The sequence below is a fragment of the Hemiscyllium ocellatum genome, chromosome 30 (assembly GCF_020745735.1).
Source record: "Hemiscyllium ocellatum isolate sHemOce1 chromosome 30, sHemOce1.pat.X.cur, whole genome shotgun sequence".
Classification (NCBI taxonomy): Eukaryota; Metazoa; Chordata; class Chondrichthyes; order Orectolobiformes; family Hemiscylliidae; genus Hemiscyllium; species Hemiscyllium ocellatum.
This window is the reverse complement of record NC_083430.1, coordinates 10502916-10530495: the sequence shown is the minus strand read 5'-3', so window position 1 is coordinate 10530495 and position 27580 is coordinate 10502916. Positions and strand designations below refer to the sequence as shown.

Below are 27580 nucleotides of genomic sequence, written 5' to 3'. Positions count from 1 at the left end.
CACCACACCATTTTATCCTTGATGCCAGATCCATGGCTGCCTGCCCAAGGTCTTGATGCTGTTGGCATCTGCCGATGCAGCACCTTCCAAAGGTGTGTGCCCCTGCCCTGTAAGGGCAGGAGGAGGGCCCACTCTGCCATCGTACACACTTCCTACTGCCTGATATTATTGTTAAGAGACAAAAACACCACAGATGCTGGAATCCAAGGTAGACCAGCAGGAGGCTGGAAGAACACAGTAAGTCAGGCAGTATCAGGAGATGGCGAAGTCAATGTTTTGGGTGTAACCGTTCTTCAGGATATTGCTGTGGTACACATTGCTTTCTTGTCATTTGCTTCCTGACTGACTTTCTGGTTGGATATGGATGAGGCAGACCCCTCGCCATAGTGTTGGACCTGGGTTTCCACATTGTGAATTGAGTTTAATGTCTCATTCACAGGATTTGATGGTTTTCTTTATTTCAAAACTATACTTTATTCATAAAATAATTCATAAAACAGTTGGTCATGCCATACATACATAAACATTTACATACAGAGATCAGAATTTATCATTTTTATATACAGGTCTGTATGTTTATCAATCATATGCCCATATATTTAGCTGAGGCATCAGCAGAGCCCAAATGACTGTTCTTCTTTAGACAGCCAGATGTTAAACGGTGGTCTTTCCCCACCGCGCCTTGGCGGCAGCTGCCCCAAGCTTCAGCGTGTCCCTCAACACGTAGTCCTGGACCTTGGAATGTACCAGTCTGCAACGCTCAGTTGGGGTCAACTCCTTCAGTTGGAAGATCAACAGGTTTCAGGCCGCCCAGAGAGCGTCCTTCGCCGAGTTGATGACCCTCCAGGCACAGTTGATGTTCATCTCAGTGTGCGTTCCGGGGAACAGGCTGTAGAGCACGGAGTCCCGCGTCACGGCGCTGCTCGGGGCGAACCTCGACAAATACCACTGCATTCCTCTCCAGACAACTTCTGCGTAGGCACATTTCAGAAGGAGGTGTGTGACAGTCTCTTCCCCCCCCCCCCGCAGCCGCTTCGAGGGCAGCGTGCGGTGCGGCTGAGAGTCCGGGCATGCATAAAGGATCTCACAGGTAGAGCCCTTCTCACCACCAGCCAAGCCATGTCTTGGTGCTTGTTGGAAAGTTCTGGCGATGAGGCATTCTGCCAAATGGCTTTGACAGTCTGCTCAGGGAACCGCTCGATAGGATCCGCCCTCTCCTTTTCCCGAAGGGTCTCGATGACACTATGCGCTGACCACTTCCTGATGGACTTGTGGTCAAAGGTGTTCTTCTTCATATACTTCTCCACGAAGGACAGGTGATACGGAACGGTCCAAATACTCGGAACATTCCGCGGCAGCGAGGCCAGGCCCATCCTTCGCAACACCGGGGACAGGTAGAACCTCAGTACGTAGTGACACTTGGTGTTTGCGTACCGGGGATCCACGCACAGTTTGATGCAGCCACACATGAAGGTGGCCATCAGGGTGAGGGTAACATTGGGTGTATTTTTTTCCCCCGTTGCCCAGATCTTTGTACAGTGAGTCCTTTCGGACCCGGTACATCTTTGATCCCCATATAAATTGGAAGATGGCCCGGGTGACTGCAGCGGCGCAGGTTCTGGGGATAGGCCAGACCTGCGCCACATATAACAATACTGAGAGTACCTCACACCTGATGACCAGGTTCTTCCCGGCAATGGAGAACGACCATTGCTCCCATCTGCTTAATTTCTGTCTCATCTTCCTGATATGCTCCTCCCAAGACTTGGTGTACGCCCCAGCCCCACCAAACCAGGTGGTCGGTCCTGACGGTGAAGGGGATTGAGGATTGGTCGGCCCAGTTCCCGAAGAGCATGGCCTCGCTCTTGCCTCGGTTTACCTTGGCCCCCGAGGCCCACTCAAACTGGTCACAAATGCACATGAGTCTATGCACGGACAGCGGATCTGAGCAGAAAACGGCGACATCATCCATGTACAGGGAGGCCTTAACCTGCAGGCACCCGCTGCCAGGAATAGTCACCCCTCTCAGGCTCGCATCCTTCCTGATGGATTCGGCAAATGGCTCGATGCAGCACACAAACAAGGCAGGCGAGAGTGGGTAGCCCTGCCTGATTCCAGATCTGACTGGGAAGCTATCTGATTCCCACCCATTGATTGAGACTGCACTGACAATGTTGGTGTAGAGCAGTCTGATCCAATTACCGATTCCCTCCCCAAAGCCCATTTTGGAGAGGACATCCCTCATATATGTATGTGATATCCTGTCAAAGGCTTTCTCCTGGTCCAGGCTGATCAGGCAGGTATCCAACCCTCTGTCCTGCACATAGGTGATCATTTCCCTGAGGAGTGCGAGACTCTCGGCGATCTTCCTGCCCGGTACAGCACAGGTTTGGTCAGGGTGAATCACCGACCCCAGAGCAGACCTGACCCGGTTAGCGATGACCTTTGACTAGATTTTGTAGTCTGTGTTTAACAGTGAGATCAGTCTCCAATTTCTGAGTTCCTCCCTCTCCCCCTTCCGCTTGTAGATGAAGGTGATGATGCCTTTCCTCATGGATTCACTATGGTACCTGCCCGAAGCATACTGACATACACCTCCAGCAGGTCCTGGCCAATCAAGTCCCACAGAGCGGAATAGAGCTCGACCGGTAAGCCGTCGCTTCTGGGAGTTTTATTCTTTTCGAAGGACTCGAGGGCCTTGGTCAGCTCGTCCAGAGATAGCGGCTGGTCCAGCCTCTCGCGTGTTCTGTCATCTAAGACCTCCGTGATAGAGGACAGGAACGACTGGGAGGCCGCGCTGTTGGTTGGCTTCAAGTAATACAGACTGGCATAGAAGGAGTTGCTGATGTCAGCCTGACCAAAAGGCTGAGAAGAATATGATGGTGTTTGTGGCAGTGTCGCACTCCCTCAGTACTGAATTGTCCTGGCAGTCTGGGTCACATGCTTTGTAAGGAGGTTTATGCACATTGCATTCAGGGTTGATGGAAGTGCGGATACTCCCAGACAACTTGGACAAAGGCAACATGGCTAAAAGTGAAGTCCTGAAAATATCTTAAATCGCCTTGGGATAGAGTCCATGAAGGCTGATGATCTCACTGGTGTCAGCCATGACTCTATGGATACCATAGCTTTTATATGCAAATACTGAGAGTTCAAGGGGTACAGATTCCTGATGAAGGGCTTATGCCCGAAACGTCGAATTTCCTATTCCTTGGATGCTGCCTAACCTGCTGTGCTTTAACCAGCAACACATTTTCAACTGAGAGTTCAAGGTCCAGTCAGAGGTTTAAGCCCATCATCCAGGCTGACCTATCACTGAGGGAGCACTGCACTCCCCAAGGCGATGCTTTCTAAATGGGACTTTAAGCTGAAACCTTGGCTGGCCTCTTCAGTGGACAGAAGGGATCCCATGACACTACTTGAGAAAGAAGGCTCATTAAACATTGGAGCAAAGTAGGCCGTTCAGCCCATCGAGTCTGCCTTACCATTCAATTAGATCATTGCTGAGATGATAATCCGCAACTCCACTTTCCTGCTTTATCCCCCCATAATTTTTGATTGTTTTTTTGATTAGTCAAGGAGTCATTGAGATGTACAGCACAGAAACAGACATTTTGGTCCAACCCATCCATACCAAATAGGTATCCTAAATTAATCTCGTCCCATTTGCCAGCACTTGGTCCATGTCCCTCTATACCCTTCATATACCCATCCAGATGCCTGTCAAATGTAATTGTACCAGCCTCCACAACTTCCCCTGGCAGCTCATTCCATACACATATCACCCTCTGCGTGATAGATTTTCCCCAAATTCTGTTTCTTTATAACTTTCCCCTCTCAGCTTAGATCTATGCCCTCTCGATGCTGTTGGGATCTGCCGATTTTATGAATCATTACTAGTGGAATGTCTCCCAGGGTCTCGGTCAATGCTTAACCTTCGGCCAAAAAGCTCTAAAGGAAGCGATGAACTCATCATTACTTCATTGTAGTTTAAAGCTCCTTGCTGTGCATGGGCTGGCTGCCACATTTCCTACAGTATAAAATTTAAAGTACTTAATTGGCTGCTTTGGGATCTCCTGGGCTGGCTGAAGTCACTGTATAAATACTAGTTCTTCACTTAATGGCTGCATTCACTGTCCTTATTGCAGAGATGTCAGCTGTTCTGGTTTTGTAAGCACTGGGTGTGCAGACCAAAAAGAGACACTCTCTCTTAACTGAAGGCACAAGATGATGCAGTAAAACAGGCCAAGGATTTAGTGCCAGGACTGGTGATAAGAAAAACCGCACAGAGAGGACCAAGTCCTCACTCACACCCTGCATTTACATCAATACCTCAACCTGCAAAGACAGACGACGAATCTAATTATATAACTGTACCGACACCACCCACCCCCACCCCTGCATAACAGGCAATTAGGAAGCTGTGCCTGCATTCAGGTAGAAAATGACCTTCAGATGCACAATATCCACTTGTTATGAAGCAGCAGCCTGTTCTAGCTGGGCCGGAGTTGGTGAATCAATGTTGATTCACCATCTTCCGAGCTTGTGTTTTCACCTCAGCACATCTTCACAGTTCCACCCTCAGTAGTTTTATTATTAAATCAGGGCGGCTTTGTTAGCTCGCTGGCGTTGGCACAGAGGCTTGCTCCATACAGAACGGGCTGACTGCACAGTTCTGTTGCCCACTGCCGGTGAGAGGAGCTGCAGGCTGGCAGTATGGCAGGACCATAACAAACTCCAGCATTAACCCATTCAGTACCAAGCTCCCTTCCTATTTCCCGGTGGGGGGTGGGGGGGAGGCAGGGAGGGAACACAGGCTGGTTTCAGGTGTACCTGACAGACGGGGGCTGGGGGGTGGGCGCTGCCAACACCACATGGGGGAGGCTGTGGCAAAGTTGTAATGTCACCTACACGAACAATTCAGAGACCACAGCAGATCGTCAAATTTAAAAGTTTTAATAAGATCTGGAATTAGAAGCTAGTCTAATTACAACCATTGCCGATTGTCATTAAAAAAAACCCCATAGGATTCATTAATTCCATTAATGGCGGGAAAGGAAATCTGCTACCTTACCTGGTCTGGCCTACACGTGACTCCAGACCCTCTGCAATGTGGTTGACTCTTAGCTGCCCTCTGGGAAGGTCACTCAGTTCACAGGCAATAAGCGCTGACCTTCCCAGTGACACCTACATCCCACGAATGAACAAAATAACAAAAACTGTGGCTTGCAAAGCCCCACTGAGTGAATCCAGGTCACAGTAAAGTCATAGAGTCATACAGCACGGGAACACACCGAACCAGTCCATGCCGAGCATAATCCCAAATTAAACCTGTCCCACTTGCCTGCACATGGCCCATTTCCCTCCAAACATTTCTTATTCATGTCCTTGGTTATCTGCACCTGCATCCACCACTTCCTCAGGACGTTCATTCCACACACAAACCACTCTCTTTGTAAAAAACAATTTTTAAATCTTTCCCCTCTCACCTTAAAAATATGCCCCTTGGTCTTGAAATTCCCCATCTTGGAGAAAAGACTACTATTAACCCTAACTATATCCCTCATGATTTATAAACCTCTATAAAGGTCGCCCCTCAATCTCCTACAGTCCAGTGAAAAAGTCCCAGCCTATCCAGCTTCTCCTTATAATTCAGACACTCCATTCCTGGCAACATCCTGGTAAGTTTCTTCTGAACCCACTCCAGTTTTACTAATATCCTTCCTATAGCAAGGTGATCAGAACTGCACACAGTACTCCAGACGAGGCTCAACCACAACAGAATGTCCCAACTCCTATACAAAAAGCTCTGAGCAATGAAGGCAAGTGTGCTAAATGTCTTCTCACCACCCTGTCTACATGTAATGCAAATTTCAAAGAATTATGCACCTGAACCCTTAGATCTCTCAGTTCTCCAACACTATCCAAGGCTCTACTTTTAATTATATAAGTCCTGCCCCTGTTTGTTTTACCAAAATTGAAATACCTCACATTTATCCAAATTAAACTCCACCTGCCAATCTTCAGCCTATACATCTGCAGTGTGGTGAGAGGAGATATTCAGGTAGCTTATCAGTTTCTGAGGACAAACCGTACAAACCCACAGTTCTGAAGGCCTTGTTAAATCTTTACCTCACAGCCACAAACCTGACCCTCAGCCGGAACCGTGGTGCTAACTGCCGCACAGCAGACCCCCACGTTGGAAAGCTCCACTCTGAGGATCCTGTTGTGAGCAAGCATTGCCCTCAGATGAAGGAAGTAGACGATAAACACTGGCATTTCCAGGAAGCAGCCCTGTGATTCTGTAATGTCCCTTTATCTATGTTACTCTTTATGAGCTTTAATTGGAAGAAACCTTGTAGTAGGGACTGATTTTAGTCAGAATTCACTGGCCAATCAGTAAATAAATAAAATCCAAACTCCCACCCTCACCCTGAATGCTACTCTTTCAATCTTTACCCCATGTTGTTCCCCCTGACGTGCTGACACTGACTGGAGTAGAGGTAGTGCTGGGGAGAAGGCAGCACCTACTGGTGCCACAACTGTTCCAGATACTATCACCACAATTACTGGAGTTTGCATTATGATTCCCGAAATCTCTGAAAGTGCGAACTCTGTTACTGCTGCAACTAGAGTCATAGCGATATACAGCAACGAAACACACCGTTCAGGCCAACTCGTCCATGCCAACCAAACATCCTAACCTAATCTAGACCCATTTGCCAGCATTCGGCCCATATCCCTCCAAACCCTTCCTATTCATGTACCCATCTAGATGCCTTTTAAATGCTGTAATTGTACCAGCCTCCACCACTTCCTCTGACAGCTCATTCCACACACGCATCACCCTCTGTGTGAAAAAGTTGCCCCTTAGGTCCCTTTTAAATCTTTCCCCCCTCATCCTAAACCGATGCCCTCTAGTTCTGGACTCTCCCATCACAGGGAAAAGACCTTGTCTATTTACCCTGTCCATGTCCTTCATGATTTTATATACCTCAATAAGGTCACTTCAGCCTCCAATGCTCTAGGGAAACCAGCCTCAGCCTATTCAACCTCTCCCTATAGCTCAAATCCTCCCACCTTGGCAACATCCTTTTAAATATTTTCTGAACTTTTTCAAGTTTGGCAACATCCTTCCAATAGAAAGGAGACCAGAATTGAACACAATATTCCAACAGTGGCCTAACCAATGTCCTGTACCGTCGCAACATGACCTCCCAACTCCTGTACTCAATACCAATGAAGGAAAGTGTACCAAACGCCGCCTTCACTATCCTATCTACCTGCGACTCCACTTTCAAGGAGCTGTGAACCTGCACTCCAAGGTCTCTTTGTTCAGCAACACTCCCCAGGACCTTACCATTAAGTGTATAAGTCCTGCCCTGATTTGCCTTTCCAAAATGCAGCACCTCGCATTTATCTAAATTAAACTCCATCTGCCAATCCCAGCCCACTGGCCCATCTAATGAAGATCCTGTTGTAATCTGAGGTAACCTTCTTTGCTGTCTGCTACACCTCCAATTTTGGTGTCATTTCCAAACTTACTAACTATACCTCATCTGTTCACATCCAAATCATTTATATAAAGGATGAAAATTAGTGGACCCAGCACCGATCCTTGTGGCACTCCACGTCTGAAAAACAACCCTCCACCACCATCCTCTGTCTTCTACCTTTGAGCCAGTTCTATATCCAAATGGCTAGTTCTCCCTGTATATTCCATGAGATCTAACCTTGTTCACCTGTCCACCATGAGGTACCTTGTCGAACCCCTTACTGAAGTCCATACAGCTCACATCCATCACTCTACCCTCATCAATCCTCTTTGTTATTTCTTTTAAAAATTCAATCAAGTTCGTAAGACATGATTGCCCACGCACAAAGCTATGTTGACTATCTCTAATCATCTTTACCTTTCCAAATACATGTACATCCTGCCCCTCAGGATTCCCTCCAACAACCTACCCATCACCGATGACAGGCTCTCTGGTCTATAGTTCCCTGGCTTTTCCTTACCATCTTTCTTAAACAGTGGCACCACGTTAGCCAACCTCCAGTCTTCTGGCACCCCACCTGTGAGTATTGACGATACAAATATCTCAGCAAGAGGCCTAGCAATCCCTTCCCTAGCTCCCCACAGAGTTCTAGGGTACACCTGGTCAGGTCCTGGGGATTTATCCACACTTAAGCATTTTAAGGCATCCAACACTTCCTCCTCTGTAATATGGGCATTTTGCAAGATGTCACCATCTATTTCCCCACATTCCCCACATCTTCCATATCCTTTTCCACAGTAAATACTGATGCAAAATACTCGTTTAGTGTCTCCCCCGTCTCCTGCAGCTGCACACAAAGGCCACCTTATTGATCTTTGAGGGGCCCTATTCTCTCCCTAGTTACCCTTTTGCTCTTAATATATTTATATATTTATAGAATCCCTTTGCCAAAGCCATCTCATGTCCCCTTTTTGCCGTCCTGATTTCCCTCTTAAGTTACTCCTGCCTTTATACTCTTCTAAGTATATCGATCCTGTCTATACCTGACATATGCTTCCTTCTTTTTCTTCACTGAAACCTCAATTTCTTTAGTCATCCAGCATTCCCTACACCTACCAGCCTTGTCTTTCACCCTAACAGGAATACATTGTCTCTAAACTCTCGTTATCTCATTTCTGAAGGCTTCCCATTTTCCAGCCGCCTTTTCACCTGTGCACAATCAGCTTTTGAAAGTTCTTGCCTAACACCACCAAAATTGGCCTTTCTCCAATTTAGAACTTCAACTTTTAGATCTGCTCTATCCTTTTCCATCACTATTTTAATAGGATTATGCTTCCTGGTCCCAAAGTGCTCCCCCACTGACACCTCAGTCACCTGCCCTGCCTTATTTCCCAAGAGTAGGTCAAGTTTTGCACCTTCTCTAGTCGGTACATTCACATACTGAATCAGAAAATTTTCTTGTACATACTTAACAAATTCCTCTCCATCTAAACCCTTAACATTATGGCAATCCCAGTCTATGTTTGGAATGTTAAAATCTCCTATCATAACCACCCTACTATTCTTACAGATAACTGAAATCTCCTTACAAATTTGTCTCAATTTCCCACTGACTATTAGGGGGTCTATAATACAATCCCAATAAGGTGATCATCCCCTTCTTATTTCTCAGTTCCACCCAAATAATTTCCCTGGATGTATTTCCAGGAATATCCTCCCTCAGCACAGCTGTAATGCTACCCCTTATCAAAAACACCACTCCTCCTCCTCTCTTGCCTCCCTTTCTATCCTTCCTGTAGCATTTGTACCCTGGAACATTAAGCTGCCAGTCCTGTCCATCCCTGAGCCATGTTTCCATAATTGCTATGATATCCCAGTCCCATGTTCCTGACCATGCCCTGAGTTCATCTGCCTTCCCTCTTAGGCCTCTTGCATTGAAATAAATGCAGTTTAATTTTCAGTCCTACCTTGTTCTCTGCTTTGTCCCTGCCTGCCACGACTATTTGACTCGCTTCTTTTCTCAACTGTACCATTCTCAGGTTAATCTCTTTCCCCACTATATCCCTGGGTCCCACACGCACCCTCCCTCCCACCTCACTAGTTTAAATCCTCCTGAGCAGCTGTAGCAAATCTCCCTGGCAGTATATTAGTCCCCTTCCAATTCAGGTGCAGTCCGTCCTTCTTGTAATGTCACTCCTACCCCAGAAGAGATTCCAATGATCCAGAAAGGTGCATCCCTCTCTGATACTACGCATTCATCTGCTCTATCCTCCTACTCCTACCCTCACAATATTCCCAAAGTGGCCAACCAATGTCCTGTACAGCCACAACATGACCTCCCAACTCCTGTACTCAATTTCTGTCCAATAGAGGAAAGCATACCAAATGCCACCTTCACTATCCTATCTACCTGTGACTCTACTTTCAAGGAGCTATGAACCTGCACTCCAAGGTCTCTTTGTTCAGCAACACTCCCTAGAACCTTACCATTAAGTGTATAAGTCCTGCTCTGATTTGCTTTCCCAAAATGCAGCACCTCACATTTATTCTAAATTAAACTCCATCTACCACTCCTCGGACCATTGGTCCATTGGATCAAGACACCGTTGTACTCTGAGTTAACCTTTTTGCTGTCCACTACACCTCCAATCTTGGTGTCATTTGTCAACTTAACAACTATACCTCCGACGTTCACATCCAAATCATTTATATAAATGATGAAAAGCAGTGGACCCAGCACCGATTCTTGTGGCACTCCACTGGTCACAGGCCTCCAGTCTGAAAAACAACCCTCCACCACCACCCTCTGTCTTCTACCTCTGATCCAGTTCTGTATCATAATAGCTGTTCTCCCTGTATTCCATGTGATCTAACCTTGCTAACCAGTCTCCAATGAGGAACCTTGTCAAACACCTTAATGAGTCCATACAGATCATGTCCACCACTCTGCTCACATCAATCCTCTTCGTTAATTCTTCAAAAAACTCAATCAAGGTAGAGGACCGGAAAAAACTGTGGGTGTAAGAACTGCTCTTTTTCTGAGTTATTTTAGGCTTTGGAGGTGATTTTCTCAAATTCCAGGGACAGTGATTACTGTTTTATTGCTGTTGGATTGTTTTGGAATTTTGGGGATAAAAGATCAAAACAACAACACTTTTAAAAGGAGAAAGACAGAAAAAAGGCAGTGAGCACATGGTTAGTGACGGGGAGAGAGAAACCTACACTGCTAACTGACACAGCAGTGTATCTACACAGTTACTGCCTCTGCTGTTTGAGTTCATGTATCTCTGGACATCAAAGTTTGTCTAGGAAAAATTAACAAACAGCGACATTCACAGCTGACCTTGGAGGAACATGTGTGGGACAGCTCACAGCACAGGGACAGATAAGTGCATAGTTTTGACATGTAGCCTTGCTGTAAGTCGGCAGCAGTGAGTAGAGTGGGTTCTTTCTTGATTATATGTTTTGTTGAGACCTGTCTCTTGATTAACTTTTAAAAGTATGAGCCATAAGTACTAAGTTAACCTGGAGCACTGCATTTTTTGAGTGATAAGGCAGTGCTATTTCTGGGTCTGTAGATTGTGAAGGAGCAAGGTTGGCCTTTAGTAGAATGATGTGCTCTTCCTGTGGAATGTGGGAGATTAGGGAGAGTTTCCATGTTACTGATGATTATGTCTGCAGGAAGTGTCTTTGGTTACGAATCCTGTCAGATCGCATGGATCGTTTGGAGCATGAGTAAGAGGCAATGAGGAATTTACAAGAGCTAGGGGCTGTGATGGAAGGCAGTTATAAACATGGAGAAAAGCTGCAGATACAGTCAGGTAGATGGGTTAACACAAGGAAAGGTAGGAGGAGTAGGCAGGAAGTGCAGCGTTCTCCTGTGGCTATCCCCATCTCAAACAAGTATGCTATTTTATAAAATTTAGAGAGTGGTGGACTCTCAGGGGAATGTCGCACAAACAGGCTCTAATGTAACGAGGAGTACGTCAGGTTCCAAGTGATCAATTGTGTTAGGGGACTCTCTAGTCTGAGGTACAGACAGACGTTTCTGCTGTCAGCAGCGAAAAAGCAGAATGGTGTGTTGCTTCCCAGGTGCCAGGATCAAGGATGTCTCAGAGAGGGTGTAGAATGTTCTCATGGGGGAGAGGGGCCAGCAGGAGGTCATTGTACACATTGGAACCAACGACATAGGAAGGGAAAAATATGAAATTCTGAAGTGACAATATAGAAAGTTAGGCAAGAAGTTAGCAAGGAGGTCCTCGAGGGGAGTAATATCTGGATTATTTCCAGTGTTATATTACAGTGGATGTGTGGAGGTGGTACAAATATAACATTGAAAAGGCATCTGGAAGGGTATATGAATAGGAAGGGTTTGGAGGGATATGGGCAGGGTGCTGGCAGGTAGGACTAGATTGGGTTGGACAAGTTGGACCAAAGGGTCTGTTTCCATGCTGTACATCTCTATACTCTCGCCTCATTTGCCTGCATTTGACCCATATCCCTCTGCATCCTTTCTATTCATGTACCTTTCCAAATACTTCTTAAATATAATTGTAAACGTTGCCCCTTTTAAAATCTTTCACCTCTTACTTTTAGCCTATGCCCTCTAGTTTTGGACCCCTAGCGGAAAAAAAGATCTTGGGTATTTACCCTATCCATGCCACTCATGATTTTATGAAGTTCAAGAAAGTCACCTCTCATGCTCCAGTCTATCCAGCCTCTCCTTATAACTCAAACCTTCCAGTCTTGGTAATATCCTTATAAATATTATTTGTAGCTTTTCCGGTTTAATAACATCATTCCTATAGCAGCGCGACCAGAATTGTACACTGTATTCAAAATGTAATTGTAAAAGTTGTTGTACAGCCATGACATGACATCCCATTTCCTCTCCTCAATGCTCTGACTGATTAAAGCAAGCATGCCTTCCTCATCACCGTGTCCACCTGGGACACTGCTTTGAAGGAATTATGTACCTGCACCCCGAGTCTCCCTGTTCGACAACATTCCCCCTGGGTCTCTCATTAACTGTGTAAGTTCTGCCCTGATTTGCCTTTCCAAAATGGAACACTTCATATTTATGTGATTTAACCTCCATCTGCCATTCCTCAGCCCACTTGCCCAGTTGATCAAGATCCTATTGTACTCTCAGATAACTTTCTTCACTGTCCACTATCCTACCAATTCTGGTGTCATCCACAAACTTACAAACCATATCTCCTGTACTCTCCTCCAAATCACTTATATAAAAGACGAAGAACAGTGGACCCAGCACCTATCCTTGTGGTCACAGGCTTCCAGCCCCTCTCCCACCATCCTCTGTCTCCCATTGTCAAGCCAATTTTCTATCCAATTAGCTATCTTCCCTGGACCTCACCTTATTAACCAGTCTACCATTTGGAAAGGTACTTAAGGCCTTGCTAAAGTTCATGTCGGCAACATCTATCATTCTGTTTTCATCTATCTCCTTGATCAGATCTTGAAAAAGATGCCATCAACTTCATGAGACATGATTTCCCACATACAAAGCCATGCTGACTATCCCTAATCAGTCCTTATCTTTCCAAATGCATGTAGATCCTGTCTCTCAGACTCCCCTCCAACAACTTACCCACCACTGACATTCAGCTCACTGCTGTGTAGTCCCCTGGCTTTTCCATGCAGCCTTTCTTAAATAATGGCACAATATTAGCCACTCTCCAGTCCTCTGATACTTCCCTCATGGCTGTCGGTGATACAAATATCTCTGTTAGGGGACTCACAATTTGTTCCCGAACTTCCCACAATGTCGTGATCAGGTCCCGGGGACTTATCTACCTCCATGCCTCTAAGACCTCCCGCACTTCATTTTCTGCAGTGTGGACTCTTTTTCAAGACATTTGTTTAGATTAGAGTGGTGCTGGAAAAGCACAGCAGGTCAGGCAGCATCCGAGGAGCAGGAAAAATCGACGTTTCGGGCAAAAGCCCTTCATCAGGAATAGAAACAGAAAGCCTCCAGGGTGGAGAGATAAATGGGGGAGGGGGGTGGGGCTAGGGAGAAGGTAGCAAAGAGTACAATAGGTGAATGGGGGTGGGGATGGAGGTGATCGGTCAGAGGGGAGGGTGGGGGAAACCTCACTCACACCCTCTGTACACACACTCACTGTGTAGCCAGCACCCTCACTCACACCTTCGATACACACACTCACTATGTACCCAGCACCCTCACTCACACCCCCTGTACACACACTCACTGTGTAGCCAGCACCCTCACTCACACCCTTCGATACACACACTCACTGTGTAGCCAGCACCCTCACTCACACCCCCTGTACACACACTCACTGTGTAGCCAGCACCCTCACTCACACCCTCTGTACACACACTCACTGTGTAGCCAGCTCCCTCTATTTATTTCCCTGAGGTCCTTAGCTTCCATATCTTTTTCCAGAGCAATTACTGACAAGAAATATTTGTTTAAGATCTCACCAATCTCCTGTGGTCCGACACATAGATGACCTCGTTGATCTTTAAGGTCCCTATTTGCTGCTGTTATTCCTTTGCCCTTAATATATCTGCAGAATCTCCTTGGATTCTCCTTTGTCTTATCTGCCAAAGTGGCTACAGGAACAGGCGTGGCATTAGGAATCCTGCAGCGAGTAACTCATCTCCTGACTCCCCAAAGCCTGTCCACCATCTACAAGGCACAAGCGAGGAATGTTATGGTATAATCCCCACTTGCCTGGCACCACATCCACAAACATCTACTCCCTCCACCACCAACAGTCAGTAGCAGCAGTGTGTTGTATCTATAAGATGCACTGCAGGAATTCACCTTAGATGGCTCCTTCCAAACCCATGACCATCTAGAAGGACAGGGCCAAGAGGTACATCTGCAAGTTTCCCTCCAAGCCACTCACCATCCTGATTTGGAAATATATCACCTTTCCTCCTCTCCCACTGGGTCAAAGTTCTCATTGTGAACCTACCTGACCTGAAGGACCTGAGTGATTTTAGGAGGCAGCTCACTATCACCTCATCATCAGTGACTGGCAACAAATACTGATCGCATAGTGATGCCAGCCCATAGAGGAGTTTTTTCTAAGATTTGAAAAGTGGAATGGGTAGCCCTGGTGAACCATTTCACTCCTGTGACACTGCAAGCCCTCAAACATCAGTAAATGAGACATTAACACACTCTGCTTTAAAGCACATCTGTACAATGAATTGTGTTGATGAATAATGATGTTTATATTAAGCTCCTGTTAATTCAACTGATAATGCAGCTTTGTTGAACGTTTTCATGCTCAGAACATAAGCTCTTCGCAGCGAGGGGAAGGAGTTTACATGGAACAGATCAACTGCGTTTTAATAAACAGCATCTTCAATCAGCTATCTGATGGGTGCACGCATTTCTCTTGAATTATTCATCAGTCTAGGTTTCAGAATGAACCACTGCATCCTCTAAACACGTGAACAAAGTGAATGAGGAATAATGGTGTGTGAATCCTGGCTGAGAAACAGAAACAGCGAGGAGCAGAAAGGAAGCTAGAGAGGAGCCAAGGTGGAGCAGACAGATGGAGGGGCACAGGTATAGGATCATAATGCAAGAGACCATTCAGCCAGTCATGTCTGTACAGGCTGTCAGCAACAGCAACTCACCCAGTGCCCCTTCCCTGCCTTGTCACTGTAACACTGCAGATTTGACCTTTTTGGATAATGGTCCAAATCTCTTTATAATCTGCCTCTGCCACACTCTCAGGCAGTAACCTCCAGAACCTAACCATTCACTATGTTAAAAACAGGGTTTGCCTCATGTCACTATTTCCTCTGAAAATCACCTTAAATCAGCAAAGGCACAGGATAAACTAGAAAAAGCAGAGAAGACACAGATTCAAGATGGCACTGACACATGACGACGACTCTTGCAAGCTCTCTACAGCAGACCACATTCTCATGTTTCTTACAATCATTCTGCACTTTTAAAACTCAATTCAGTAACTTGGTATTCCTCGCTCTGTTCAATCAGCCTATGATCTCTGTACGTTATGGTCTGCCTGTACTGCCTGCAAAACAAAACGTTTCACTGTACTTAGGTATATGTGACAATAATCAAATCAAATCAAATCAAATAGGGGAGAGACAAAGAGAGAGAGAGAGAGAGAGAGAGAGAGAGAGAGAGAGAGAAAGCGAGAGAGAAAGCCAGTGAAAGAGAAAGCAAGAAAGAGAGAGAGAATGCAAGAGAGAGAAAGCGAGAGAGAGAGAGAGAGACAGAGAGAGAGAGAGAGAGAGAAAGCGAGAGAGAAAGCCAGTGAAAGAGAAAGCAAGAAAGAGAGAGAGAATGCGAGAGAGAGAAAGCGAGAGAGAGAGACAAAGGGCGAGAGACAGACAGAGGGCGAGAGACAGACAGAGGGCGAGAGACAGACAGAGGGCGAGAGAGAGAGACAGAGGGCAAGAGAGAGACACAGAGGGCAAGAGAGAGACAGAGGGCAAGAGAGAACAAGAGAGAGAGCAAGAGAGAGCGAGAGAGCGAGCGAGCGAGAGAGAGAGAGAGAGAGCGTGAGAGAAATATATTCATATGCAAAGAGAGACATGACAGAAAACACAGTGACAGAAAGAGACAAAGGTGGGTAGGGAGGAAGCTAAGAAATGTGTAACAGTGAGAACAATGCTTGATTCCTCCAAGAGAAACTTTAAATCTGCCAGCCCGTAATTCAGCCCCATTGCTTCTGGTGTACCCTCTAACCACAGTGTCGTCCAACCACAGAGAAAACAGTCTGTTTGGGGGAAAGTACCAAAGTGCCTCCTGCTCCATTCAATCATCCACTGAATACAACTAACACCGGGTCACTCTGTACACCCCGAATACAAGAGGCAGTCAACAACAGGACTCAACAGCAACAAGGGGAAACTGCCTGCAAAGGTTCCATTATCTTGACTAGAAATGATACTTTGAGTCAGAAAACATTGACTTGGTAATGGTTATGTGGTAACAAGAGGGAAAACACTGTAAAGTGCAGCAGGCTAAGGTCCTTCACACCCTGCGCTGAAGTTCAGAGGATGTTATGAAGAGAGTGTAGTTTTCAGTTGCTTTGGTAACAGGTTAGGATGGTCATTAACATCTCCACTATCTTCCTGCACCAACTGAAGACACTACTCTCCCAATGTTTCATGAATGAAAAACTGAAAGTAACAACAAGAGCCCTCTGCCTCTACCAGCCCGATTTAAATCGGGAGCTAGGTAAAAGATAAATGGCTCACTCCATTCCAGGCAGCAAGCTCTCATACCTGGCTTTCCTCGAGGGCTTTTGCCCAAAGCTGTGGATCTGGAGGGAGTAGGATGTGGTTCCTCCTTAGCTAGACCCTTCTCTGCCACCTCCTCCTCCTTGCTTAGGCTCTTCTCTCCCTTCTCCGCTGTGACTGGCCCTTTCACTCCTTCCTGGTCATTGGCTGGCCCTTTCACTCCTTCCTTGTCATTGAACAGCCTCTTCTCTCCTTCCTCTTCCTTGGTTGGACTCTTTTCTGCCACAATCTTGATGTCAGCAGCTGTAAAATATAAAGAACATGCATGTGAGTTTCCAATATCTGTTTTCAGCCACTTGTAGAGAGCCGGTCCTTCCCTTATCCCCACCATACACACTCAATAGCCCCAGCCCTACCACCTACAGCCAGCCTCTCCCAGTTGTTACGTACAAATATGTTATAACTGCTTTCTATCAAGCACATTCAACTCAGACCCTTCCGTCAACTCTATTCCGACTCCCCCCTTCACAAACCCTTGTGGTAAAACAAGCTCCAACCTGCAGCTGATCAAATCCTGGTTGAAAAAGGTCAAAAAACACAGCGTCCAACCAGAAAGAGCAAATAGGGAACTTTCACTGTGTTCTATTACCGTTATGCACTATCTGTGGTATGATCTGCACGTTTCACTCGGTACCACCTGTGACAATAATAAGGCCAATCAAAAATTAAACCATCTGCAACATCCTTCAGCATAATCCAAAACTCTACCGACCTTAGCGTCATCTGCAAATTTACTAACCCATCTTTGTATGCCCTCATCCAGGTCATTTATATAAATGACAATCAATCAACAGTGGACCCAAAACAGATCCTTGTGGTACCCCAGGATGAATATTTCCCATCAATCACCACCCTCTGACTTCTTTCAGCTAGCCAATGTCTGATCCAAACCGCTAAATCACCCTCAATCCCATACCTCCATATTTTGTACAATAGCCTATTGTGGGGAACCTTATCAAACAGCTTGCTGAAATCCATATACACATCAACCACTTTACCCACATTCATCTGTTTGGTCACCACCTCAAAGAGCTCAACAAGGTTTATGAGGTACAACCTACCCTTTACAAAACCATGTTGACTATCCCTAATCAACTTATTCCTCGCTAGATGATTATAAATCCTATCTCTCATAACCCTTTCCAACATTTTGCCCACAACCGAAGTAAGGTCTATAATTTCCAGGTTGTCTCTACTTCCCTTCTTGAACAAGGGAACAACATTTGCTATCCCCCAGTCTTCTGACACTACTCCTATAGACAATGGCAACATAAAGATCAAAGCCAAAGGCTTGGCAATCTCCTCCCTGGCTTCCCAGAGAATCCTAGGATAAATCCCATCTGGCCCAGAGGACTTAGTTATTTTTACACTTTCCAGAATTACTAACACCTCCTTCCTTATGCACCTCAATCCCATCTAGTCCAGTAGCTTGTATCTCAGTATTCTCCTCAACCACATTATCTTTCTCTAGTGTGAATACTGATGAAAAATATTCATTTAGCGCTTCTCCTGTCTTCTCTGACTCCACGCACAACTTCCCACTACTATGCTTGATTGGCCCTAATCTTACTCTAGTCATTCTTTTATTCCTGATACAGTTATAGAAAGCCTTTGGGTTTTCCTTGCTCCTATCCACCAATGAAATCGCATGGGCCCTCCTAGCTCTTGATTAGTATCAATGACTGTCTGCTGTTTATGACCCCAGATTCAGAGGTCTGGTGGCACAGTAATTTGTCTTCCTGCCTCAGGATCAGGAACTCCACATTCCACTGCCACTCTACGGCTTGTTAGCCATGGAAGAGGTGTTTGCAACATGACCAATCATGCTGGTTCTCAGAAGAAAGTGAAAAAATTTGAAACTTCAACCTTTTTCCCCAGCTATATGCTTGATAGCCACTCAAGCCCAGTACAGAACAACCTCAGTTATCTGAACATCAGATTATCCAAACAAGATCTCAAGGTCCCCAGTATAGCATCCTTTGTTTACAATCAAATCCGTTATCCAAACAATCAGTTATTCGAACAAAATACTCCCCAGCCAACCTGAATCGAGGTTGTTCAGTATTCCTCCCTTCTTCACTTTCACAGGTTTTCCTCAGTGACTTCCTGCGCATTGACGAATGTGATCCCCTCCATTCCTGTGTCTTTCCCAGGACACACAGACAATCTCCCACACTCTCTCTCCTCTGACTTCAGCCACTTGGAAGCTGATAAAACAGCTTCCAGCTCTGCTAGCCTGAAGATTTCCACCAACCAGAAACTGCCTTTCTGCTGAAATGAATCTTTTCTTCTGAACCTGACTGGCCCGTGTGCCCTGGATTTTCTGACAGTTGCATGGGTCAGAAAAACTCAAACAGAGAAGAAGCAGCAATGATCAATTATGCAGGCAGCACATTGAATCTGGGAGTTCAAGTCTTGTGATCTCTTGGAAAGGCTGTCTTTCGGTCACAGTTCTATCAAATTTTCCATCTGCTGCTTCAAAAGTTGAGATCAGACCTTCGCAGCACTGAAACCCAAAACCCTATTTACCTTGACTTGAGAATCCAAACTCCCCTCCAAACATCACAATGCACCGACTCCCTCCACATTGCTCACTGCTTCGGGAAGGCAGCCAACAAGATCAAAGACGCCTCCATCCCCGGCTATAATCTCATCCGACCTCTTCCACGGGCAGGAAATACAAAAGCTTAAATACACGAACCAAAGATTCCACAACAGCTTCTACTGTTATTCACCTTCTGAACGGACCTCTCAAATTTTAAATTTAATGCTGATCTCGCTCTTTGTACAACTACTCTGTTCTATTACCGAGGAGAAAGGGAGGTCTGCAGATGCTGGAGATCAGAGCTGAAAATGTGTTGCTGGAAAAGCGCAGCAGGTCAGGCAGCATCCAAGGAGCAGGAGATTCGAGGTTTCGGGCATAAGCCCTTCTTCAGGAATGAGGAAAGTGTGTCCAGCAGGCTAAGATAAAAGGTAGGGAGGAGGGACTTGGGGGAGGGGCGATGGAGATGTGATAGGTGGAAGGAGGTCAAGGTGAGGGTGATAGGCCGGAGTGGGGTGGGGGCGGAGAGGTCAGGAAGAAGATTGCAGGTTAGGAGGGCGGTGCTGAGTTCAAGGGATTTGACTGAGACAAGATGGGGGGAGGGGAAATGAGGTTTGAGAATGTGGTTGAAGAGCTTCTGTGCAGAGGAGATGACCTGGGGTGTACAGTGAGAGGGGGACTCACTGAAATCCTCATTTCCCCTCCCCCCACCTTGTCTCAGTCAAATCCCTTGAACCCAGCGCCACCCTCCTAACCTGCAATCTTCTTCCTGACCTCTCCGCCCCCACCCCACTCCGGCCTATCACCCTCACCTTGACCTCCTTCCACCTATCACATCTTCATCGCCCCTCCCCCAAGTCCCTCCTCCCTACCTTTTATCTTAGCCTGCTGGACACACTTTCCTCATTCCTGAAGAAGGGCTTATGCCCAAAACCTCGAATCTCCTGTTCCTTGGGGATACTGCCTGACCTGCTGCACTTTTCCAGCAACACATTTTCAGCTCTTTTCTATTACCCTCAGGCACTCCGTACGGTATGATCTCACTGTACTGCATGCGAAACAAAACTTTTCACTGTGCCTTGGTACATGTGACAAGACTAAATCAAATGAAAGATTGTCATGTATTATTAATTTTCGTCACAACTGCTCATCTTGAGAAAACAGAAGAGACCATACAAAATACAAACAGGATTAAGCCCGTTCAATCCCTCGAGTGTGGTCTTCTATTCAACATGATCACAGCTGACCTCACACCCTTTTCCCCTAACCCTTGTTTCCCTGACTGATTAAGAATCTATCGAGCTCAGCTTTCAATGAATGTAAGCAAGCTGTCTGTGGCATGGAGAGAGAGCAGGAGTGGGATACTGAAATTACATGGTCAGCCAGGATCATAGTGAATGGTGGTGCAGGCTCCAACGGCCGAATAGCCTACTCCAGCACGCATTTTCTATGTTTCTAAATGTGGGGATTGCCTGGACTATCACAGTTCACAACGTGCCCTGTCATTCAGGAGCAGTGAACAACTGGTTTTAGGAACAGACAGACACAGGGAGAGAAACAGAGAGACAAAAGGGTACCACCACACCAGGACAATACTGTGAGAACAGCATATTCCTGAGGCAGGGATTATGAGACGGAATCTGGGAAAGCTCCCTCCAGTTTGTTCCCAGTCTGCACATATCCAATGGCTGCTTCAGGACAAACGCAGCAAAAAAAGAGGACACTGAAATGAGAGAGGGAAGGCAGGGAGGGAATAGAGACCTGGATTCCAGTTCCTGAACTGTTTCAGAGCTGCCAATTGGACAGCTATTCACGAGAAACTGGCTGGATACACTGTGCTCTCACTCCAACGACACTCGGAGACTCGAGATCTCTAATACTCTCTTGCCAGCTTGCCACATCCTCAAGCACTAGGACAATCCCATCCACAGGAATCACTCCTTTAAGGGAGAAAACTGGGAGGGGGGGGGGGGTGCTGCACACAGTGAGATACCACCAACACCACTGAGGGGAGGGGGGGGGGAAACAAGTGGCAGTTGATCCCGTTCCCACATTGTTTGGGGTGAGGGTCACTTCCAGTTCTCCCGTCCAAGTGCTGACAAGGGTGTGTGTGTGTGTTGGTGGGGGGAGGGACAACCTGGTAGGGGTCAATGGAGACAAGACTGGGTAGGGAGGGGCCTAGTTTGATGGGTGAGGGAGGAGTGTCTCTGCCCCAGGACCCCAGGTTTGGAGAGAACAGAGTGGTCAGCCTCAACATCTTCCCCAGCAACACCTCTCCCACTCTGGGCTGACAGAGAGAGTGCGCGCAGTCCATTCAGTCCCATAGCTGTGGCCAATCCTCCCCCACTCCCCTCCACTGGTCACAGTGGGGGGTCTCCCACCTCCCTCCATCTGCTAAGCAGCTGTTCCTACTTCCAGCCTTCAAATCAAAACTGGGGGCTCTGGTTAAACTTTCAGCCCACACAAAGAAATGTAAGAACTCATTATAAATCAGTCTTAACGGGAGGAACTGTGCTGTTTTCCGTCTCCTTCCCCCCCACACACCCCTCCCTCCCACCATCCACCCCCACCCCACCCCGCTTTCCTGACCATCTCCCCGTCCTGGGATACCTGGAAAATTAAACAAGGAGCTGTCTGAGTGGCAGCACACAGTGAACAGCGATGGAAATTCCAACGGCTGCAGAAAATTCCCGTCCTCCTCCTAGATCAACCCTCTGACTCTCTCTCACACACTAAAGAACCAGAGATTCCCACACAGCCTTCAGCCTAATTCTCCTGCAAAAGTTTGCTGGGAACAGAGGGTCCCAGAAGACAGTTGAGGCACTTACCCAGAGGAAAGTCCGAGCAAGCTGTGGGACGGAGAAGAATTTCCAGGAGAGGCAAGCGATCCGTCCCCAACAGGAATTAGGTTGGGGAATTACTCTTTGGAGGGTCAGTGTGGACTTGTTGGGTCAAATGGCCTGTTTCCACACTAGGGATTGTATGAAATCTCTGAATCGATTGATTAGAAACAATGGTAAAAGAAATACTTTATAACGTGAGAAGGGAGTGCTGATTGTTTACAAGTGGTTTCTGATGGGTAGAGACATTGCCATTCAAGATTTATCAGTTAACAAGAGACAATATGTACAAGGGCTGCACCTGTTTCATAGACACATACTCTACTTGTTGTTACATATATATACACACACACACACACACACACGTTACATAGACAGATACACTGCCTGTCATTTTACACACACACACACACACACACACACACCATCTGACACATGGATCCACATTCTATCTGTTAAATAGACACACTGTGCCTGTTATATATACATGCACAGCGCCTGTTTCAACTCTACAAATCATGAGGCAGTCATTCACTAGTTCATTTTTCGGGACAATACCCTGACTAATCAGAGTCAAATTCCTAGTTTAAAATTCAATCAAAGCTTGCCAGTTTACCTGCAGTCATTATTAACTACTGCATTCTCCATGACAACACTTCTCCCAATCACAGTCTACTGGCCAACCAATCAGCATTCTCCTCTCATTCCGGAAATATACTGTTTTCCCTTCACTTTGGTATTTCATGCTGTGTCCTGATGAGGGCAAGATGAAAAACTTTGACAAAAGCTGTTTTTTCTCTGCAATACTCAGGTCTAGTACTGCTGAAGGACTAGAACTTGGACAGAAGCTCATCATCCATGTTCAAACGGTGATGTGCTGCTGTACCGAGCAGAGTGAGGATGTAAAACACACACGCTCACACACTGCACACATCAACACATCTTCCCACTGAGCTATTTGAGGAAGTAAAAGGAGCAAGATGGACTTAGTCCTGGCTTAATTTTCAACAAAATAAAATGAAACTCTTGCATAATTGTATTTCACAAAACAGGCTTTGGCAGTGAGGTCGATGGAGTCCTCGGCGTGCTTTCTGCTCTCGTCGGAAGTCACACATGCCACACATCCCAAATATCACATTTCCCAAAGAGATTTCCTGGGATACATCCAACCAATCCTATTGATTACCTCCTTCCCTTTGACCCACTCTGCTTTCTGAGAGTTCGGTATGGCATTTGAGTGGATTTATCCCGTTGCAAGCCATTGATTATGCTCCCTCCCATGTTCATCCTGTAGTAGGCCTCCTCTCAGCTGGTAGCTCATAAGGCCTTCAGCAGGGGGAGTTCCAGGAACAACTGCTCATTTTGAATCAGGAACAGCTGGAAGTGGCGAACCAGGACAAATTGCAGCCAGGAAAAATGTGTTGTCGTTGCCAACTGACAGGAAGCTCAGTTCACTGACAAATCTAAAAAGCAAACATCTTTTCAGCTATTGACAACAGTTCAGCTTCGGCCATTCCACTCCCTCAACTGTCATTCCCTTGATTCTCTGACTTACCATCATTGTCCTGCCCTTGTCAAGCTTTAAAATTTGATTTAAAATAAATTAGTTGCCCACAGGTTGGAAATCAGGAAAAGGATGTTTGGCTGGTACAAGAGTTGGGATGATAAGAAGTCAACTCACTTTTATACTGTTGGGGTTAGCAATGGCATCATGGGAATGGACCGTCCAATGGTGTAATGGCAAGAGGATGTCATGTGATCTCCTGGGCTCCATTCAGTGTTGACTACACTGAGTGTGCTGGAGCAGCCACACAATCTCCATTAGCCAATTTTCAGGAACTTTGATGAATTGCTGGCATTGCGTAGCAGATTGATCAGATATTACCTGAACCTCACCTGCTTCAAGAAACACTACCTCCTCAAAGTTAAGCACTAACAACAAAGAAAGGACCTGCATTTATGTAGCATCTTTCACAATGTTCACTGACAAATCGAGTCCTTTTAAAGAGTTTTCACTCTTGCCACGTGGCAGCCAATTGACACAGAGCACTCTGTCACAGCGACACATTAGTGCCTCACAACTGCTTTCCCCAGTCACCATGTTTCAAGACTTGACAATTGTAACAACACCTCAGTGGGTGGTTTGTGTGGGTGGCGGGGAGCAGAAGAATGATGCCAGCAGAAATAATTGGGGGGGGGGAGGGAGCACACATTATTGCCTCATAGCTCATAAACCTAAGAATTTCAGCTCGCCACCCCACTTTGGGTCCTGCCCCACTTTGGGATGCCCTAGTATAATTCTTCATTAGGGCATTCATGAGTGACATTGCTTCATATTGATTAAAACTCATCCACATTTTCAGTCCTCTTCCTCTCAGTCCACACTGCTCACTTGGAGCAATGTTCAAAATATTCAATGATTCTGCCTCCAATGCATTTTGGGAAAGAGAATTTCACAGAGTAATAACCCTCTCAGCGTTGTTAGTCAGAGCTTGCTCACTGCAAATTGGTTGAGGTACCTCCTGTATTCCAAAATGATCCCCACTTTAGAATCGGGTCACCAGGAAAAACGCTATGCAAATGCAAACCTTTCTTTTACATCAAATCCCTGCTGTGTGGGGCAGGCCATTCGGCCCATTGAGTCAACACCCTTCCCCTATCCCTGCTTCTCCCACAGCCAATCCACCTGACCTGCACATCTTTGGGTTGTGGGACGAAACCAGAGCACCCAGAGGAAACCCACGCAGACACGGGGAGGATGTGCAAACTCCACACAGGCAGTCACCAGAGGATGGACTCAAACCCAGGTCCCTGAAGCTGTGAGGTAGCAGTACTAACCATTGAACCACCGTGCCACCCATCTTTCCATTTATTGGCTGCACAGGGAAGTTATGAGGTTGTAAAAAGTTCTATATAAATACCAATTCTTCTTTATTTCCACTGGCCAACAAGAAAATCCACAGACCTGCCCACTAGCTCTGGTGTCGTAGTTATTGGTTATTCTGTAAACATATTCTCCCCTCCAGTTCTATTCAGTGAAATAGTCATTGTCAGCACATAGCAGCAGGCGGGCTGTGGGTTACACTAGCCAGCTGACCCAACAACTGGTAACCACTCACATACAGGGAGAACATCAGTCAGTGACCCCAGCCCGACATACTCCAGCGGTACACCTCAGGTAACATTCCACAGTGTAGGGAATCTAAAATAAAATCTAAAACATCACTCAGTAAAACAGCTCCAAACTCTCTACTGCACTGCCTGAGAGCAGCAGCTGCACAGTGCATTGCCTGGCTCTGTGGCAGGCAGACCATGACTGAGTGACAGGTGCCCTGTGACCACAGACATCTGAGGCTGACCGTACCCCTGCCCTGGAACACCAACCCTGCCCCACCCAGCGAGTGGCACAACAGCTGTCTGGCCTCTCTGTGGGGCCAATGCAAAGATAGCTGCAGACACTGTGCCTCTAACCAGAGCTGTCCAAGTCACCAAAGGGGAAAAAAAATACACACATTTAGACAAAGGCACTTTAACGCCAATGCTGGAAATCTGAATCAAATACAGAAACCGCTGGAGAAATGCAGCAGGTCTGGCAGCAACTGTGGAGAGAGAAGCAGAGTTAATGTTTTGCATTTGATATGACTCTTCAGAATTGATTCAGTCTTGTTCAGTTCTAAGAAGAGTCATACCAGACTCCAGCCATTAAATCTGGTTCTCCCTCCGCGCTCGCAGCCAGACCTGCTGAGCTGCTCCATTTACGTAGAGCTCTTCCTGACCACTGGACCTCTAAAAGCTTCCAAAGAAACACTTCCAACTGTACACAGCAAGATCCCATAAATAATAATCTAAAATCTGTTGATTGTGAAATAAATATTGGCCAGGATACCAGGATCTTAGAACCATACAGCATGGAAACTATCCAGTCAAAATGGCATCAGAGTAGGACACTCCAACCAGAGCTCCCCCGCTCCATCTGTTTCATTCTCTTTTCTCCCCCCATTCTTTTCTTTTCCCCTTTGGTCTCTCAATGGCCTGGTTTCTCGGCAGCTCATGGTGAGCTCCAGCGTGGTCTCTCAGCAGTTCATGAAGGGTCCCGGCCTGGTCTCTCAGTGGGTCCTGGCGAATCCCAGCCTGGTCTCTCTGTGGCTCCTGGCGAGTTCTGGCCTGGTCTCTCAGCCGCTCATGAAGGGTCCCGACCTGGTCTCTCAGCGGCTCATGTTGAGTCCCGGCCTGGTCTCTCAGCAGCTCCTGGTGAGACCCGGCCTGGTCTCTCAGCGGCTCCTGGTGAGTCCCAGCCTGGTCTCTCGGCAGCTCCTGGTGAGTCCCGGCGTGGTCTCTCAGCGACTCATGTTGAGTCCCGGCCTGGTCTCTCGGCAGCTTCTGGCAAGTCCCAGCCTGGTCTCTCAGCGGCTCCTAGTGAGTCCCGGCCTGGTCTCTCAGCGGCTCCTAGTGAGTCCCGGCCTGGTCTCTCAGTAGCTCCTGGCAAGTCCCTGCCTGGTCTCTCGGCGGCTCCTAGTGAGTCCTGGCCCGGTCTCTCGGTGGCTCCTGGCGAGTCCCGGCCTGGTCTCTCGGCGGCTTGGGGTTGGTTTAAGAAGGAATCAAGGCAAACAATTGGAAATTACAGGATGATTAGCCTGATCGAAGTCATTGGCAAGACTTTAGAGTCCATTATGAAGGATGAGGTTTCTGAATACTTGCAAGTGTATAGTAAAATAGCGCAGTCAGCTTGGTTTCATCAAAAGGCGGTCATGCCTGACAAATCTGTTTGGATTCTTTGAGGAAGTAATGAGAAGGTTAGACCAAGGAGAACCAACAGATGTTACCTATCTGGACTTCCAGAAGACCCTTGATAAGGACTCACACAGGAGGCTGCAGAGTAAGATAAGGGCCTATGGTGTTAGAGGCAAGGTGCTAGCATGGTTAGAAGTTTAGCTGTCTGGCAGGAAGCTGGGAGTGGGAATAATACAGTTAAAGGGGATAAAGGGGTCAGTGCTGGGACCACAACTTTTCATTTTATACATTAATAATCTGGATGAAGGAACTGAGGGCATTCTGGCTAAGTTTGCAGATGATACAAAGATAGGTGGAGTAGTTTCGAGGAGGTGGGGGGGTGGGCTGCAGAAGGATTTGGACAGGTTAGGAAAGTGGGTAAAGAAGTAGCAGATGGAGTACAACGTGGGATAGTGTGAGGACATACACATCGGTAGGAAGAATAGAGGCAGGGACTACTTTCTAAATGGGGAGAAAATTCAGAAATCTGAAGTGCAAGGGGACTTGGGAGTCCTAGTCCAGATTTCTCTTAAGGTAAACTTGGGTCGGTAATTAGGAAGGCAAATACAATGTTGTTATTTATCTCGAATGGACTAAAATATAAAAGCAGGAATGTACTTCTGAGGCATTATAAGGCTCTGGTCAGACCA

The 27580-nt window shown here is 46.6% G+C and overlaps 1 protein-coding gene across 4 annotated transcripts in view; it reads right to left on the bottom strand.

Moving 5' to 3' along the window:
* Nucleotides 1–27580, bottom strand: part of map7d1a (MAP7 domain containing 1a) — a 167015-nt gene that overhangs the window by 81502 nt on the left and 57933 nt on the right. For all 4 annotated transcript variants that reach the window (XM_060847281.1, XM_060847282.1, XM_060847283.1 and 1 more), the window contains exon 2: nt 16764–17021. In XM_060847281.1, the coding sequence (XP_060703264.1) occupies nt 16764–17021 (258 nt within the window). The remainder of the gene's footprint in view (nt 1–16763; nt 17022–27580) is intronic.